Source organism: Rhea pennata, chromosome 25, assembly GCF_028389875.1.
Source record: "Rhea pennata isolate bPtePen1 chromosome 25, bPtePen1.pri, whole genome shotgun sequence".
NCBI classification, from domain to species: domain Eukaryota; kingdom Metazoa; phylum Chordata; class Aves; order Rheiformes; family Rheidae; genus Rhea; species Rhea pennata.
Window position 1 is genome coordinate 5,255,520 of NC_084687.1, and position 13,928 is coordinate 5,269,447.

General features: G+C 46.1%; 1 protein-coding gene across 6 annotated transcripts in view; it reads left to right on the plus strand.

Annotated features, from left to right (window-relative positions):
• The window catches only part of NFASC (neurofascin), a 57,995-nt gene that overhangs the window by 14,070 nt on the left and 29,997 nt on the right, over window positions 1-13,928 (plus strand). For 4 of the 6 annotated variants that reach the window (XM_062595175.1, XM_062595178.1, XM_062595180.1 and 1 more), the window contains exons 8-19: window positions 238-422; window positions 1,144-1,275; window positions 1,773-1,916; window positions 2,506-2,617; window positions 2,715-2,881; window positions 3,514-3,661; window positions 4,291-4,415; window positions 5,356-5,391; window positions 6,234-6,335; window positions 6,467-6,664; window positions 7,626-7,696; window positions 8,332-8,554. In XM_062595175.1, coding sequence (XP_062451159.1) covers window positions 238-422; window positions 1,144-1,275; window positions 1,773-1,916; window positions 2,506-2,617; window positions 2,715-2,881; window positions 3,514-3,661; window positions 4,291-4,415; window positions 5,356-5,391; window positions 6,234-6,335; window positions 6,467-6,664; window positions 7,626-7,696; window positions 8,332-8,554 — 1,643 coding nt within the window. Of the gene's footprint in view, window positions 1-237; window positions 423-1,143; window positions 1,276-1,772; window positions 1,917-2,505; window positions 2,618-2,714; window positions 2,882-3,513; window positions 3,662-4,290; window positions 4,416-5,355; window positions 5,392-6,233; window positions 6,336-6,466; window positions 6,665-7,625; window positions 7,697-8,331; window positions 8,555-11,240; window positions 11,357-12,604; window positions 12,810-13,928 lie in introns of all 6 variants that reach the window. The other 2 variants (XM_062595177.1, XM_062595176.1) reach the window with 1 other exon arrangement.

Consider the following 13,928-nt stretch of genomic DNA (forward strand, 5'->3'; position numbering starts at 1 on the left):
TGCCGACGCTCCCGGACCGCTCCGCAGCCAGGCACAGGGCGATGATCCACTCCTGATCAGCTGGCGATGTTCAGGGTCCTGGATGAGGGGCTGTGCTGGAAGGAGGGAGGGTGTCCCACCTATTCAGTCAGTCCTTCTCCCTGGGTTTGAAGGCTACTGAGTGCCTGAATAGATGTTGTTTTCTTCAAAGTGTTTCTTTCATCTTGCAAGGACATTTATTTCCTCCCCTCTTCTTAGACCAGCACCAGACATCATGTGGTACAAGAAAGGAGGAGAGCTCCCAGCAGGCAAAACCAAGCTGGAAAACTTTAACAAGGCCCTTCGCATCTCCAATGTCTCAGAGGAGGACTCCGGGGAGTATTTCTGCTTGGCATCGAACAAGATGGGCAGCATCCGCCACACGATCTCAGTGAGAGTGAAGGGTACGTCATCTTTACCTTGCCATCTTTTTACTTTTTTAACTGGAAGCTGAGGGAGTGTGCATGCGAAGGACTGCTCTTAGTTGTTGCAGCATGTCTTAAAGAGGGGGCTTGGGCTTTCTGCATGAGCTGGGTGCTTTTATATCCAGCAATGTTTCCTTCTTGTCTAAACAGACCTGAAAGCAGTTGGAGCTGTTGGCCTCAGCTGCTGTGATTCAGTAGTGCTCTGCTGATACAAACAGTTGCATTTGTGTGTAAAACAGAGGATCAAAGCCAAAGAGTGGAGAGGAAAAAGACTTTCTGCTCTCCCTGGACCCCAAAAGGTCCATCAGAGAGGAGTTATTCTCTTTGCTCAGCAGTGTGTGGGCAGGGAAGTTGCTCCCGGTTCATAACACTCCGAGACACCAAGGAGTGACATCGGCTGTGTACGTGTGTGCCCTGCTCTGCAGCTGGCATCTGGGTCTGGTTCCGAGGTTGGCTGGGAGGGTTTCCCTCAGCACCATCAGCAAGTCCTCTACTTTTGTCCTTCAACACAAGCGTGCTAGCCTGCCGGCGTACCAGGGCAGGCATTGCTGTGGCAGAGCACAAGCTCTCTTGCCCACCTCTGTAAGCATTCGGCAGGGAATGCTTTGCAGGATTGGCCTATAGACCCTCTCAGTGGAGAGGAGATCATGGAGGAGTAATGGTGCTACATTTATAATTGTTATATGTATGTATTTTAAAGCTGCTCCGTACTGGCTGGATGAACCACAAAACCTAATTTTGGCCCCTGGAGAGGATGGCAGACTGGTTTGTCGAGCCAATGGAAACCCTAAGCCTACAATACAGTGGCTGGTGAACGGAGAGCCTATAGAAGGTAAGCATGGACGGCCTTCCCCGGTCTGCGCAGCCCTGGACCCCTACACTTTGCCTCTCTCAGCCACCCACTGTGCGGCCAGGAAGGAGAAACAAGTTGAAAGCAAAGGGAGTGCTATCACTAGCTGAATGCCACAAATTCTTGTTCTAACACTTTGTAAACAGATGTTAAAAAAATGTATGTAGTTGTGGGAAAGGTCTGTACCTTCTTTATGACAAAGTAGCCAAGGATGCAGCATCTGAACACAAGAGCCAGAGCTGTTGTGGGGTGCCACGTTCTGCTGGTGGGTGTACGTGCTGTGTCCAGGCGCTGCAGCACGAAAACCACCTGCTTGTTTGAGATGAGGCCAGCTGAACCATTTCTACGTAGTTGGGGCAGGTCATGTGTCCGCATCTGTTTTTGGCTAGGTTGAGATGGAAAGATGTGTAATAGAATTTAGGGCCTTGTACATTTTTATTTCCTACTAAAGCGTCTTCTCTGTCTCTGGTGTTTTCAAGCTTCTCCCCCTAACCCGAGCCGTGAAGTGTCTGGAGACACCATTGTATTTCGAGATACCCAGATTGGCAGCAGTGCCGTGTACCAATGCAACGCTTCCAACGAGCACGGGTACCTTCTCGCCAACGCCTTCGTCAGCGTCCTGGGTGAGTTCTTACTGCGACCAGTCAGCCCTGAGCTGTGGACTCTGCACGTGGATAGAGCCTCTCTCAAAGGCCAGCCTAGAAGTGACTGTAAGAAACCAGTAAGCACTCAGTTCATGAGATGCTTTTGGCTGCAGAACGGTGGCTCCTACTTTTACTCCTGTAGAAGAACATCTCAAGTATACTCAAGTTTTCCTTGAAGGCTTTTCCTATTTGCCTTTCTGTGTGTTGTTAGCTATTCTCAGACCAATGGACACAGCTACCTGACTTATGCTTTGGGTCAAAAGTCCATTTTTATATTCCTGCAAAGCCTGCAAAAGTTCCTCTGCTACAGCAGACTTAAAGGTCACACAAAGCCCAGCAAGGTGAGCACATCCTGTTGGTGCTAAGACGTAAGTTGTTTCACGTACTGAGGCTAGAAAGGGAAGGAGAGGTGAAAAAGAATGGAGAAGCTGTACAAAGCCTTGACAGGGTGAACAAACACTGAACTGAAAGAAAAAGGGAGGATGGATGAAAAGACTGAAAATGAAGCATCATTCTGCATACTGTTTTGTTTTATTGTGTCAATGACTGTGATTTTTGTTGTTTGCAGATGTGCCTCCACGGATACTAGCCCCTCGCAATCAGCTGATCAAAGTCATTCAGTACAACAGGACCCGTCTCGACTGCCCCTTCTTTGGCTCCCCAATCCCCACGCTCAGATGGTAAGAACAGCAGCATTTCTGCCCACGTCAGGGGGGCAGGACGATGCAGTTTCCTGCTGTTTCTTCCCTTACAAATAGTACTTTGTATCGTTGTGAGGTTTAAGAATGGCCAGGGAAACACTCTGGATGGAGGAAACTACAAGGCACATGAAAACGGGAGCTTAGAAATGAACATGGCTCGGAAAGAGGACCAGGGCATCTATACTTGTGTCGCTACCAACATCCTGGGTAAAGCAGAGGCCCAGGTTCGCTTGGAGGTCAAAGGTAGGATCACTTAGGTCTCTAGATCAGACTCTTGCCTGTTGTGAAAGTTACAGCATGAAAAATCACTTATGTTAAGGGAGGGTTAATTGTGCATGCTACCAGTCTGTCAAAAGGACAGGCACTGTAAACTTTGGAGCTTAGAATATAGAAAATGTCAGAGTTTCCCTTTATGCTTTCATGGATTTTAATGTTGAAAACAAGGCTGGATATACTGAAGCTGTAGAAAGACTTACTGTAGGTATTGAGGGTATTTATTAATGTGAGTATTGAACTGTGAGATGCCATAAGCATTGCAAAAAGAAACACCAGGTGTGTAAATCAGAATTAACTGATGGCAATAAACATGTTCTGACGTTTCTATTGGGCCTGCCCTTTTCGGCAAACTTCTTTTGCTGACTCAAACTGGGCATTTTTATAAGGTCTCTATGACCTGAAGGCTTGTTAAGGACACCAACTTATCTGCAAACTTTTGTATATCAGTGACAATTGACTATGAGGAGCTTTACAGGCTTCTCTCATTTGATGTGCGTGCTTATCTGTTCCAAGTCATACTGCTCTACTCGATCCTTGGTTGAATTCCCCAGCTTAGATCCTACAGCTTGGTATCTAATGCTTTCTTTCTGACTACACAGATCCAACTAGGATTGTGAGAGGACCAGAAGATCAAGTGGTGAAGAGGGGCTCCATGCCTCGCCTGCATTGTCGTATAAAGCATGACCCGACATTGAAACTCACAGTCACCTGGCTGAAAGATGATGCCCCACTTTATATTGGAAACAGGTATGTGCATCATGGTTTCATACATCTTGTCTTGCCCAAGCTCCTAGAGCTTCTTATTTCCTTTCTGTTGAACATGTCAGGAGTCACTAGGGATAATTTAGACAAATACATGGTTCCCATTTAGGCAACATTTGTTGTTCCTGCTACTTTTAACGTTAGCTCCTTTGAACAGAGACTGACTAACAGTTTCCTATCAGTAAATCGAGACTTTGAGCTCAGGTTTTATTTGCAAATATTTTAGAATGTTCTGATGGGTTAATAACAAACTACTTCAAAATTAAAGTTTATCTGCTGTGAGCGGTACAGTTGTAATTTCCCTTCCATAGACAGACAGTCTTCTCATGAAATGAGATTTGATCATGGGACATAAGTGAGTCCAAAGTCAGACTATTTTCCTAAAAATGTGATTATTTCCAGATAGATATCAGAGCAGATTCTCTGATTCCTTAGGAAATGAGATTTCCAAAAATAGCTTACATCTTTGGCTGATAAAATCTTCAGACCAGCAACATATTCTCATTCTGTTTTAGGTTTTTTTGGTGTATTTTATCAGAGAACAGTTAGACTCAAATCCTGCTGTCTAATACTGTTATGCAGAGCTATGCAATTATTGTTTTTTTCCCTTTAAGGATGAAGAAAGAAGATGATGGTCTGACAATATATGGTGTGGCTGAAAAGGACCAAGGCGACTACACCTGTATAGCTAGTACTGAATTGGACAAGGATTCTGCTAAAGCTTACCTAACTGTGCTAGGTAATTGTTCTTCCAGTTTACTGACACAGAGCTAAGTGCTTTCTTTTTAATGCAGCAGACTGACTTTAGTACCAAGGTCAGACTGTGAAAAGGTGATTTGTGATCACAGAACTGTCCTCTAAAGCAGGGATGCTCAGTGAGATGCTGGCAGAGCAATATAGCCCAGTTTCTACAGGACTCCGCAAGATATGCTGCTGAATCCTAGACTCACTCAGACACTGGGATTGTTTTTGAGCCTAAGAAAATTTGCATTTGAGACAAAACCCAAGTAGTTAATACAGATAAAGTGTCCAAATGGGAACGTTGAAGTTCTATGACAACATCCTATGTTTGCAGTTGAATTTAATTGAATTTCTAGATGCTGAGCTTCAGTGGAAAAGTAGAGAGTGAGTAAGCCAGTCCTTGCCTTGTGGGCTCCCCCTTCTCCGTGTAAAAAGCAACAAATCTAAATGAGTATGGAGAATGGGTTTTATGCATGCTGTCAAATCTATCTACAAAGCACAGGCTTATCCATCCCTGCCGTCAGCCATCTGAAACCTTGTTGAAGTGTTCCCACTCACAAAAATGCCCCTTGCTGTCAGTGATGTTGGCTTAGACCCACAATGCCCCACCGAAGTAGAAGTGCAATATGAATCCTTTGGCCCTAATAATTTGACTGGACTCGGTTTATTTCCCTTCCTTTTCTCTTAATAGCTAATTAACTCTATAGCAAGCAGATGTTTCTCCTGTGCAGTATATAAGGAATATGAAGAAAGGTGTGTAGAGGATGGCTGGTGGTCTCTGGGGGAAGGACGTTCTGACACTGGTCCCCAAGCAGAATCAGTTTCTTCTGAAATCTGTAACTGTGTGTGTGTAGCTTTGTATTTACCAGGTGCTCCTGTGACCACCCAAGCTTGATGACTTAACTAACACCATTAACAATCAATGTCTTACCTTGCAGCAGTCCCTGCTAACCGTTTGAGAGACTTACCTAAAGGTAATCAGCACTAATTCATTTTGTTTATTTTAATTTATTTTGTAAATTGATTTTGTTTTGCCTTGCCAACAACTCTAACAGAAAATCTAGGTGTAGCAGTTAGAAAAGCTGGGAGCTGATGCTTCCAAGTCCTGTCCAAGTTGTCCTTGAAAGCCAATCCAGATGGCCACGAGTAGAAAGGTCCTGTGACACATGGTTGTGTGTGCCACAGTGCTGACTCTTGAGTGCAAGAATCACCTTACCCATACCAGGAAATGGTGAGCCCTGATAGTAGGAAAAAAATAAAATGTTGAATCTCTTCACCCTTTCTCTTTCACCTTTTCCTGGAAAGAAAGGGTTACTGGTACTGTTATTGCATGAACTGGGTCTATAAGAGCACATAGTTAGTGACAAGCTAAAGAAACCAGAGTTGTACCCAGAGTATATTTAACTAAGTATATATTTTTCTTTAGGTTTTTCTTTCCTTCCTGTTCTATCTATTTGCATTTATTTCCTGCACAGTTACTTGTAGGTTTTTTCTAAGATCATATATTCCCCTCCTAAGCCACTGTCATGATTCCACTGAGTCAGATAACATCACTGTGTACAGACAGCAGGTAGCGACTCAAGGCACAATTAGTCTGTGAGCATGTTTGGGTTTAAAAAGTACACTGCTCTACCAAGAACTGAAGGAGACTGCCAGCTGATGGCACATGTGAACTGAACTACGGACCACATGTCTCCACCTACTGGTCTAGGCCAAGAGTGCCAGGGCCTCACCACCCATTCAGAAGGGATGGGAACTGGAGCTCCCAAATCCGGTGGCAAACTGAACCTAACGTCTGTCGTTATTCGGCCAACAGAACGACCTGACCGGCCCCGTGACTTGGAGCTGACGGACCTGGCTGAAAGGAGTGTGCGGTTGACATGGATACCTGGCGATGACAACAACAGCCCGATCACAGGTCTGCTGCCTGTGCCCCTTGACTGTATTCCTGCCTCATTTCCTCTAGCAGGTGGAGGGAAAGCTTTCCTTGCGGGTTGGAAGTGCAGTGAGCTGAGGCCATTAATCTTGCATTTCAACCCTCTCTCCTAGACTACATCGTTCAGTTTGAGGAGGATCGGTTCCAACCTGGCATATGGCATAACCACTCCAGCTATCCCGGGAGCGTGAACTCAGCTGTCCTAAGCCTCTCTCCTTACGTCAACTACCAGTTCCGGGTGATTGCCGTGAACGACGTGGGCAGCAGTCTGCCCAGCATGCCCTCAGAACGATACCAGACCAATGGGGCACGTGAGTACCTTCCACCATGTCCCGCTGGCCGTGGTGGCATGGCTTTGTGTTTAGCAGCTGGCCACCAACCTCGCTGGTCTGCCTGTAGGGCTGGACTCTTCACCTGCAGTGTGCAATTACAGCTCCTATAACAAGAGCAGATTTATACAGGTGAGGGAATGAGTTGGATCGTGCAGTCATATGCTATGATTGATATTCTGCAGAGTAGCAAAATTCAAACAAAGATTTATGCTAAGGTCATTCCAATGGAATCTATTAAAGGAAGGCCCAATTCCACTGCTGGGTAAGCTTTCTAAAGACAATCTTTCATCCCTTCTGACCACAGGAAGCTCAGAAGTATCCCAGAAAATTAGAACCTCAACGTATAGTGGCTAAAAGCAGAAGACATTTTGTTCTAAAAATCACTAATTCATCATCTGCTGCTAGAACTGGCTGGGATCCTAGATCAATGCAGGAGTAAAGAGTGCCTCAGTCCATGAGCAAGACTCATGGTCTTCAATTTCTATGTCCAATGCTTCATATATTACAGAATACTTGGGATGAGGAACTTGCAAGAAGCTTTGCAGATTTACTGCATTTCTTAGTTTAACCATTTTAAACACATTTCTCTAATATCTACTGGCATCTAGCATTGGTTTCTGATGTTACTCTGCATATTTCAGATTTCAGAAGCATAAGACTCAGCTCCTAGGGTTGGTTCACAGTGGGTGTCTTTTAAAGATTTAGGACAACATTTTGAAAAAGAAAGGTGCCTAAATAAATGACCTCATTTTCAAAAGTGCTGAGAATCTCATGTTCCATTAACCTGAATGGGAACTTAAAACTTCTGGAAAAATCAGGCTATTAACTATTGTCTGGGCAGTATTTTTGGCTTGCACAGTGAATGCTTTTTAACTACCCAAATAGTCATTTTTCAGCATTATAAACTGCCTCTTCCCCCTTCCTCCTATCTGAATTTCAGGCCCTGAAATTAACCCAACGGGAGTTCAAGGAGCAGGTACCCAAAAAAACAACATGGAAATAACCTGGACGGTGAGTGTTTTTTGATGCTTGATGGCCACCTAGCATCTCACCATTATAGGCACAGATGCTAAGATATAGAGAACTCAGCTTCTTTAGCATGCATGATATACCACACAGAATAGCATAAAATCTTAAAGATTGTAAAAGGGATAAAAAGCATCTAAGAGAGTAGCCACTGTTAGTGCCTACAAGATCAAAAAAAAAAAAAAAAAAGAGAGAGGGAGAGGGAGAGACTGGAAGCCAAAGAGAAGATGCTAGAGGGATCTTCTAGCAGTTTAGGGAGGACGTTCACAGAGTCTGATTCCTTAAGCAGATATTATAATACTCACGTACTAGCTCTTGCTTTTTTTGTAGACCAGCAGGTGTCATCCAGAAATAAGCCAAAGTCTGTAGGGAGGATAGAAATTGCAGTGGGAGTATGGACTGGAACATAGGGCATGTGGGTTTGGTTCTTGGTTCTGCCCTTGATCTGGAGGGCAAGGAATAGGTATGTCTCACTCTGGGAACAAAAATATTGACCTCCTTTGTGATTTGCTGATGGAGCATGAAATAAGAGCCAGATGCTGAACTTTTCAGAGACTTGTAGCAAAGCACATTTGCTCTTTCACCCTCTCACCTTCTTTTTTCTGTTTTGGTCTATTAAGCCTCTGAATGCAACTCAAGCTTATGGGCCCAACCTCAGGTACATCGTGAGATGGAGAAGAAGGGACCCCCGAGGGAGCTGGTACAACGAGACAGTGAAGACCCCAAGGCACGTTGTCTGGAATACACCCATCTATGTACCCTACGAGATCAAAGTGCAGGCGGAGAACGACTTCGGCAGAGCACCAGAGCCTGACACAGTGATCGGCTATTCAGGGGAAGATTGTGAGTACTTTCTCAGCTAGAGCTCATGTTACAGAAGGGCAAGTGACCCTCTGAGGTCAGGGGGTTGGCACCTGTTCCTGGGACATATTCACAGCATTGCTTGATGGGGCACAACAATCCATGTACAGGCATTTGAAGAAGGAGACTTGACTATTAGGTTCTGCTCTAAGCCCTGTCTGCAGAGGCCTACATGTCCCACTTAACCTCTCCCTTGCTCTCTGCAAAACTGAAGTATCATCTTCAACGTAGAAGACAGTAAGACTTCATTAAAGCAAGTCCTGGCAGCATTCCAGTAAACTGCATTAAGATTTTGGCCTTTGACATTTGTGGAGCACTGAGTGCGTCTCGGATGAGAGGTGCTGCAATTGGCCAAAAGGGTACTGAACTTGGTTCATCCTGGATTGGATTCTTGTGCCTCTCTGGTAAGGCCTCAGCTAAGTAACACATTGGGCTTCTGTTTGCAACACACTATTGACTCAGCTTAATTTTCTTTAAAAAATCTTTCCACCTTACCACGTAGAACATTTTAATTCCCTTTCCTCTTCTTTCTGGACTGATGATACTGCTTTCTGTGCCTGTAACATCAAGGGCTCTGAACTACAATCCTTATCCTATTAGGTTTGCTGCCAACAGCTTTATTTTTAAAGAAATACAGTTTAGTTCCTCTCAATGCAGCATGTCAGTGGGGGGTCCCTGCTGAATGACTTTGGGATTACTGGAAGGTAAGCTAAATAAGCCAACTAACCATCCATGACTCTAGGCCTGAAATCAAGGGGCACAAAAAAGGCACAGCACTACCAAGAAAATCTGCAATCTTGGTGCTGAGATAGTGCACCCAGTACACCCCACCGAATGGGTGTCCTCTCCTAGAGGAAACATTGCAGTTAGAGGGACAGACAAGCAGAAACTGTAGCAGTCAGGATAAGACCTAGGGCTGAATATTGAATATTCAAAGCAGCACTGGACCTAGTAGAGAGAGTGATATTGGACAAGCTACGCAAGCACCTACTGCCCCGACACCACAGTTATCTCTGCATTATTTGTCTATGAACTATGAAGGGTATTTTTTTTCTGCTTTCAATTAACAACTTGCACAATGAATTTGGGTTTTCAGAGGATCCAAATAAGCTTGTACATGTGAGAGTTACATGGAGGTAAACTAAAGTGAGACATGCTGGGTGGGCATTTCATTTCAGGGAGAACCAAAGTCATATCTCACATGCTGCACATGTGCACACTAGTTCCTGCCTGTACCCCAAAGGAGTGGGATAGGTTTAAAAAACCAACCAACCCCTCAAAAAAAAAAAAAAAAAAAAACCCCACTCCCATCCCAAAACAAACAAACCTCCCTTCTTCATTACTTCTTCCATTGATACGACTTACTTACCTTAAAATGCAGCAGCTCTCCGGAGTCTCTGCGCCTTTGCCTTGCTTTTCTCCTGTTCACTTCAGTATAGTCAGCATATTGCTCCTAAGCTGGGATGAAAAAGAGAATAATGTTTAGTTCTGTGCCCATCACAATCAGTTCCTAAGCCCAGGGTGCTAAAATACAAGCAAAACAGGAGTTCAGCCAGCATTTGGTCCTTGAGAAAAGGTTCAGCCCCAGTAGCCCCTGCCTTGTCAGGCCTGTAACGGAAAGTAACTGAACTGCCTGACGAATCACTGCATTGTCCCATGCTGAAGCAGCCGGAGAGCACGTCAAGCAAAGGTAGGAAGGCCCTGCTCTGCCAAACCTGCCTTCCCGGGCTGTGAACTGGGTCCTGCAGGTACTTTATCAGGGCTGCAAACCAGGTGGCCTCAGCACAGCTGCTTGCTGATGTCCTCAGCCAAGCCAAGCCTTGGGGAACGTGCTTTGAAATTTGCAGGTAGACATTGGCAATTCAAACTAGACTTCTACATGTGACCAGGTGAGCTGTAGGAGAGAGTTAAAAAGAACCCAGATGGACCGATTGCAGGCTGTGGCCAAATTTAAATCAGTGGATGTGAAAACAGAGAGTTTTGTAACGCCTGGTCCTGACAGTGCCCCGACAGTTGCAGCTGGAGGGGGCTGCATCCGTGCTAACCTTCAGCCGGAAGAGGGAGGCGAGCCAGGCTGCTTTCACGCCTGTTCGAGTGATCCACTGCAGCAGCATGTAGGAAGGCCTGATATTAAACAGCTCTGTGTCATATTCCAGCAGTAGCTGGCAGAATGAAATATGGTTTACCCCGCCTGTGGAAGCACTGCAAAAACACTAGTCATCTTTAGAAGCATGCACGTTCACCTAGGAAGCGTTGGGGGGAGCAGGGTGGCGGCAAAGAGGTAAGAAAGTCGTGCTGGTTTGTGCCTCTGCGTGGTAGCAGGGGCGTCTCATTCCAAACGAGGTTAGCCAAGAAATCCAGAATTTGCCCGTTGCTGCTATTTTATTTTATCAGCTTCGGAAATCCTCAAAACTGCATTTAAGCAGAGAGAAAAGTAAAACAGTTTCATCGCCGTGAAAGCACCGCCTGCAGACGAGCTTGGCCGGGGATGCCAGCGGACGGCAGAACAGGGGCGCCCGGTCGGTCCTCGCCCTGCCTTGCGCCGGGAAGGCAGCGCTCCGGCTGCGGAGACCGTCCAGGGGGCCGGGCGGCAGGAGGGCTCTTCTGCCTGACCCTCCGGCCACCACTGGTGCCTAACATACGCTCTGCTTTATCCCCGAACGCTCAGATCCCAAGGCTGCTCCTACGGATGTTAGGATAAGAGTTTTAAACAGCACTGCAATTGCTCTCACGTGGACCCGCGTGCACCTGGACACCATCCAGGGACAGCTTAAGGAATACAGAGTGAGCAAACCCGACTCTCCTCGGCACTGCTATTAATACAGCTAACCTCCTACCAACCGGCGGCCCCGGAGATGGGATCTGTCTGCTGGGGGGATGACCGAAAACTGTCCTTTGGCCAGCACGACCCGTCCCCACTGCTGGGTGCAGACCACGGCGGGTCAGGGCTCCCTTCTGGAGCAGCACCCGCTCGTGGGAGCCCCAGCGCGGGGCTCCAGTTTGCTCTTGGGCGTCACGCCTGAACAGCCACCCAGAGCCAGCGTCTTTGCTCGCCGGGGCGCAAGGCCAGGGGCTGCGCGGACGGAGCAGACGGGGACGCGCGGCGGGCTGGGTCTCTGCCCGCACCGCGAGGCACCTCCCGTCACCGCAGCCGCCCGGACCACGCTCACACTGGGGGAAAATCACCTCAGACGCGGGCAAGCAAGCTAGTTTTTGTGTCATCCCCAAAGTACCTACTGCCTGTTCTAACGAACACCAACTACTAAAAAGCCTAAACCCAACAGTCCCCACTAACTGACAGCTAAAGACAATATGGATCTTGTTTCTCTCCTTCTGGCATCAAGTGTTTACAGCTAAGGTAAAATATCAGGGTTTATGTGCAGAGGCGAGATGCCATTCAAAACAAGCAAAAGTCTGGACAGAGTCCCTTCCACCAGAGTTTAAGACTTTTAGTAAAACACAGGTCCTGAAAACAGTTATAATGGATTTCAAACCCAAGAATTGGATGTGCATAAAGAAAGCTCCATGGGTACTGCTTTCATTTTTCTGCCTCTACTCAATCATTCCACTCTATTTTCTAAACTAATCTTATTTCTGCATGAAATAAGATTTACAGTCTGGGGCTTTGACTTGAAATCTTTCCAGGTTCAGGCTTGCATTGTGCCTGGGCATGTCACACCTTTTCTTATATACAGCTGAGCTACTAATCCAGGTAGAGAGGGAGAGCCACTGGATGTCTGGAGCTTGAGAACGAGAAGCCAGAAACAGCTCTTTGTACCTTGAGCTTTGCAGCAGATTCACTCTGAGCCCTTTGGTGAGCACTTAACCTCTGTGTGCCTCAGCCTCGTCCCTCGGTAACAAACTGACCTGCTTCGCTGGGTGATTGTGAAGCATCATTAATTGCTCTAAGTGGCTCCGAGTTCTGCAGCTGAACGCTGCTCTTTGAAAAAGCTGTTTTGCTATGCTTTGTTAATGAAAAAACAACCACACTTAAACAGGAAAAGCTTCACTTGCCATGCATGTTTCTTGAAGGCCTATTTCTGGAGAGAAAGTAGTTTGCTGAAGAACCTGTGGGTCTCCAAAAAACGGCAGTATGTGAGTTTTCCTGGAGACCGAAACCGGGGCATAGTGTCCCGGCTGTTTCCTTACAGCAACTACAAGCTTGAGATGGTTGTAACCAACGGGAGAGGAGATGGGCCTCGCAGTGAAGTGAAGGAGTTCCCCACGCCAGAAGGAGGTACGTTCTCGTGGGAGCGTCGCAGACGCCCACCTCTTACGGACCTTGTGGGAAAGGCGTTGGGAAGCAGCAGCTCTGCAGAGCAAACCAAGAGCTTTAATGCTCTGCAGCCAGGCCGCAACGCTGCTGCGGAGACTGCACTAGGGAAAAAAAAAAACTTCTAGCTGAAGCTGCACAGCAGCTTCTGGAGAGCCTCGCTGTCACAAGGCACAGCTGAATGCCTTCGTCACCACGGGTGGAGACATCTCTGCAGCCACCTCTAGAGCGCTGTCTTAATCTAAAAGGCCCCTCAGGTATTTTTAATGTACCAGCAAGGATCTTTTAGGCTGAACAAAAGAAACGTTTGCAAAGTCTCTTCAGAGGCACAGCACTGTGCCCTTGATTTGCTCTGTGACATGTCGCTTCACCGCCCTGTGCTTTGGTCCGTGCAATGGGAGTGAATACATTCATCTTGCTCAGTAAAAAGCAGTAAGACCTTTGCAAGACCCAAGTATCTTTGTTCTGAAAGGATGTCACTAATACTCACTCCTAGCAGGCTTTCAAGGCGAGAGCACCTCGTTTGTCTATTTAAAGAGCTTGTGTCAAGGATGAGCTTGAGATTTTAATTTTCTTGCTGTCATAGGAGCTATTTATAGGCACACCAATATCTTTCTGCTGGAGCTGCACTTTTGGTGGCTGACAATGAATCTGCTTTTAGCACAGACGTTTTTGGCACAGTATGTTACAACTAAAATACAAGAGAAGAAAGCAGTAGAGGCTAGAAGCCTATCTCAACTAACCCCAAATTACTATGGTGTCTTCTTCATTTTTCTTCCTATTCCTGCTGCATAAGAACAGCATTTCTCTGAGTTCTCTTTCTCCCTTTTCTTGGATACTGTCACAATCTGCTCAGGATTCTTAAATGACTTGCTACAATTAAGCTTGTTTCAGAAGAAAACTGCCATACTAGACCAACCAGGCACATCTTGATTTAGCTGCTTACCAGGTGTTAGAGGCGTCCACCATTCGGGGTAGCTATATGCATGAGTGGCACTCATTGAAACTATAGCAGATTATATTCTTATCATATGTAGACTATTAATTTTTTTCTATATCTGTATGAATAACTGTATATCCACA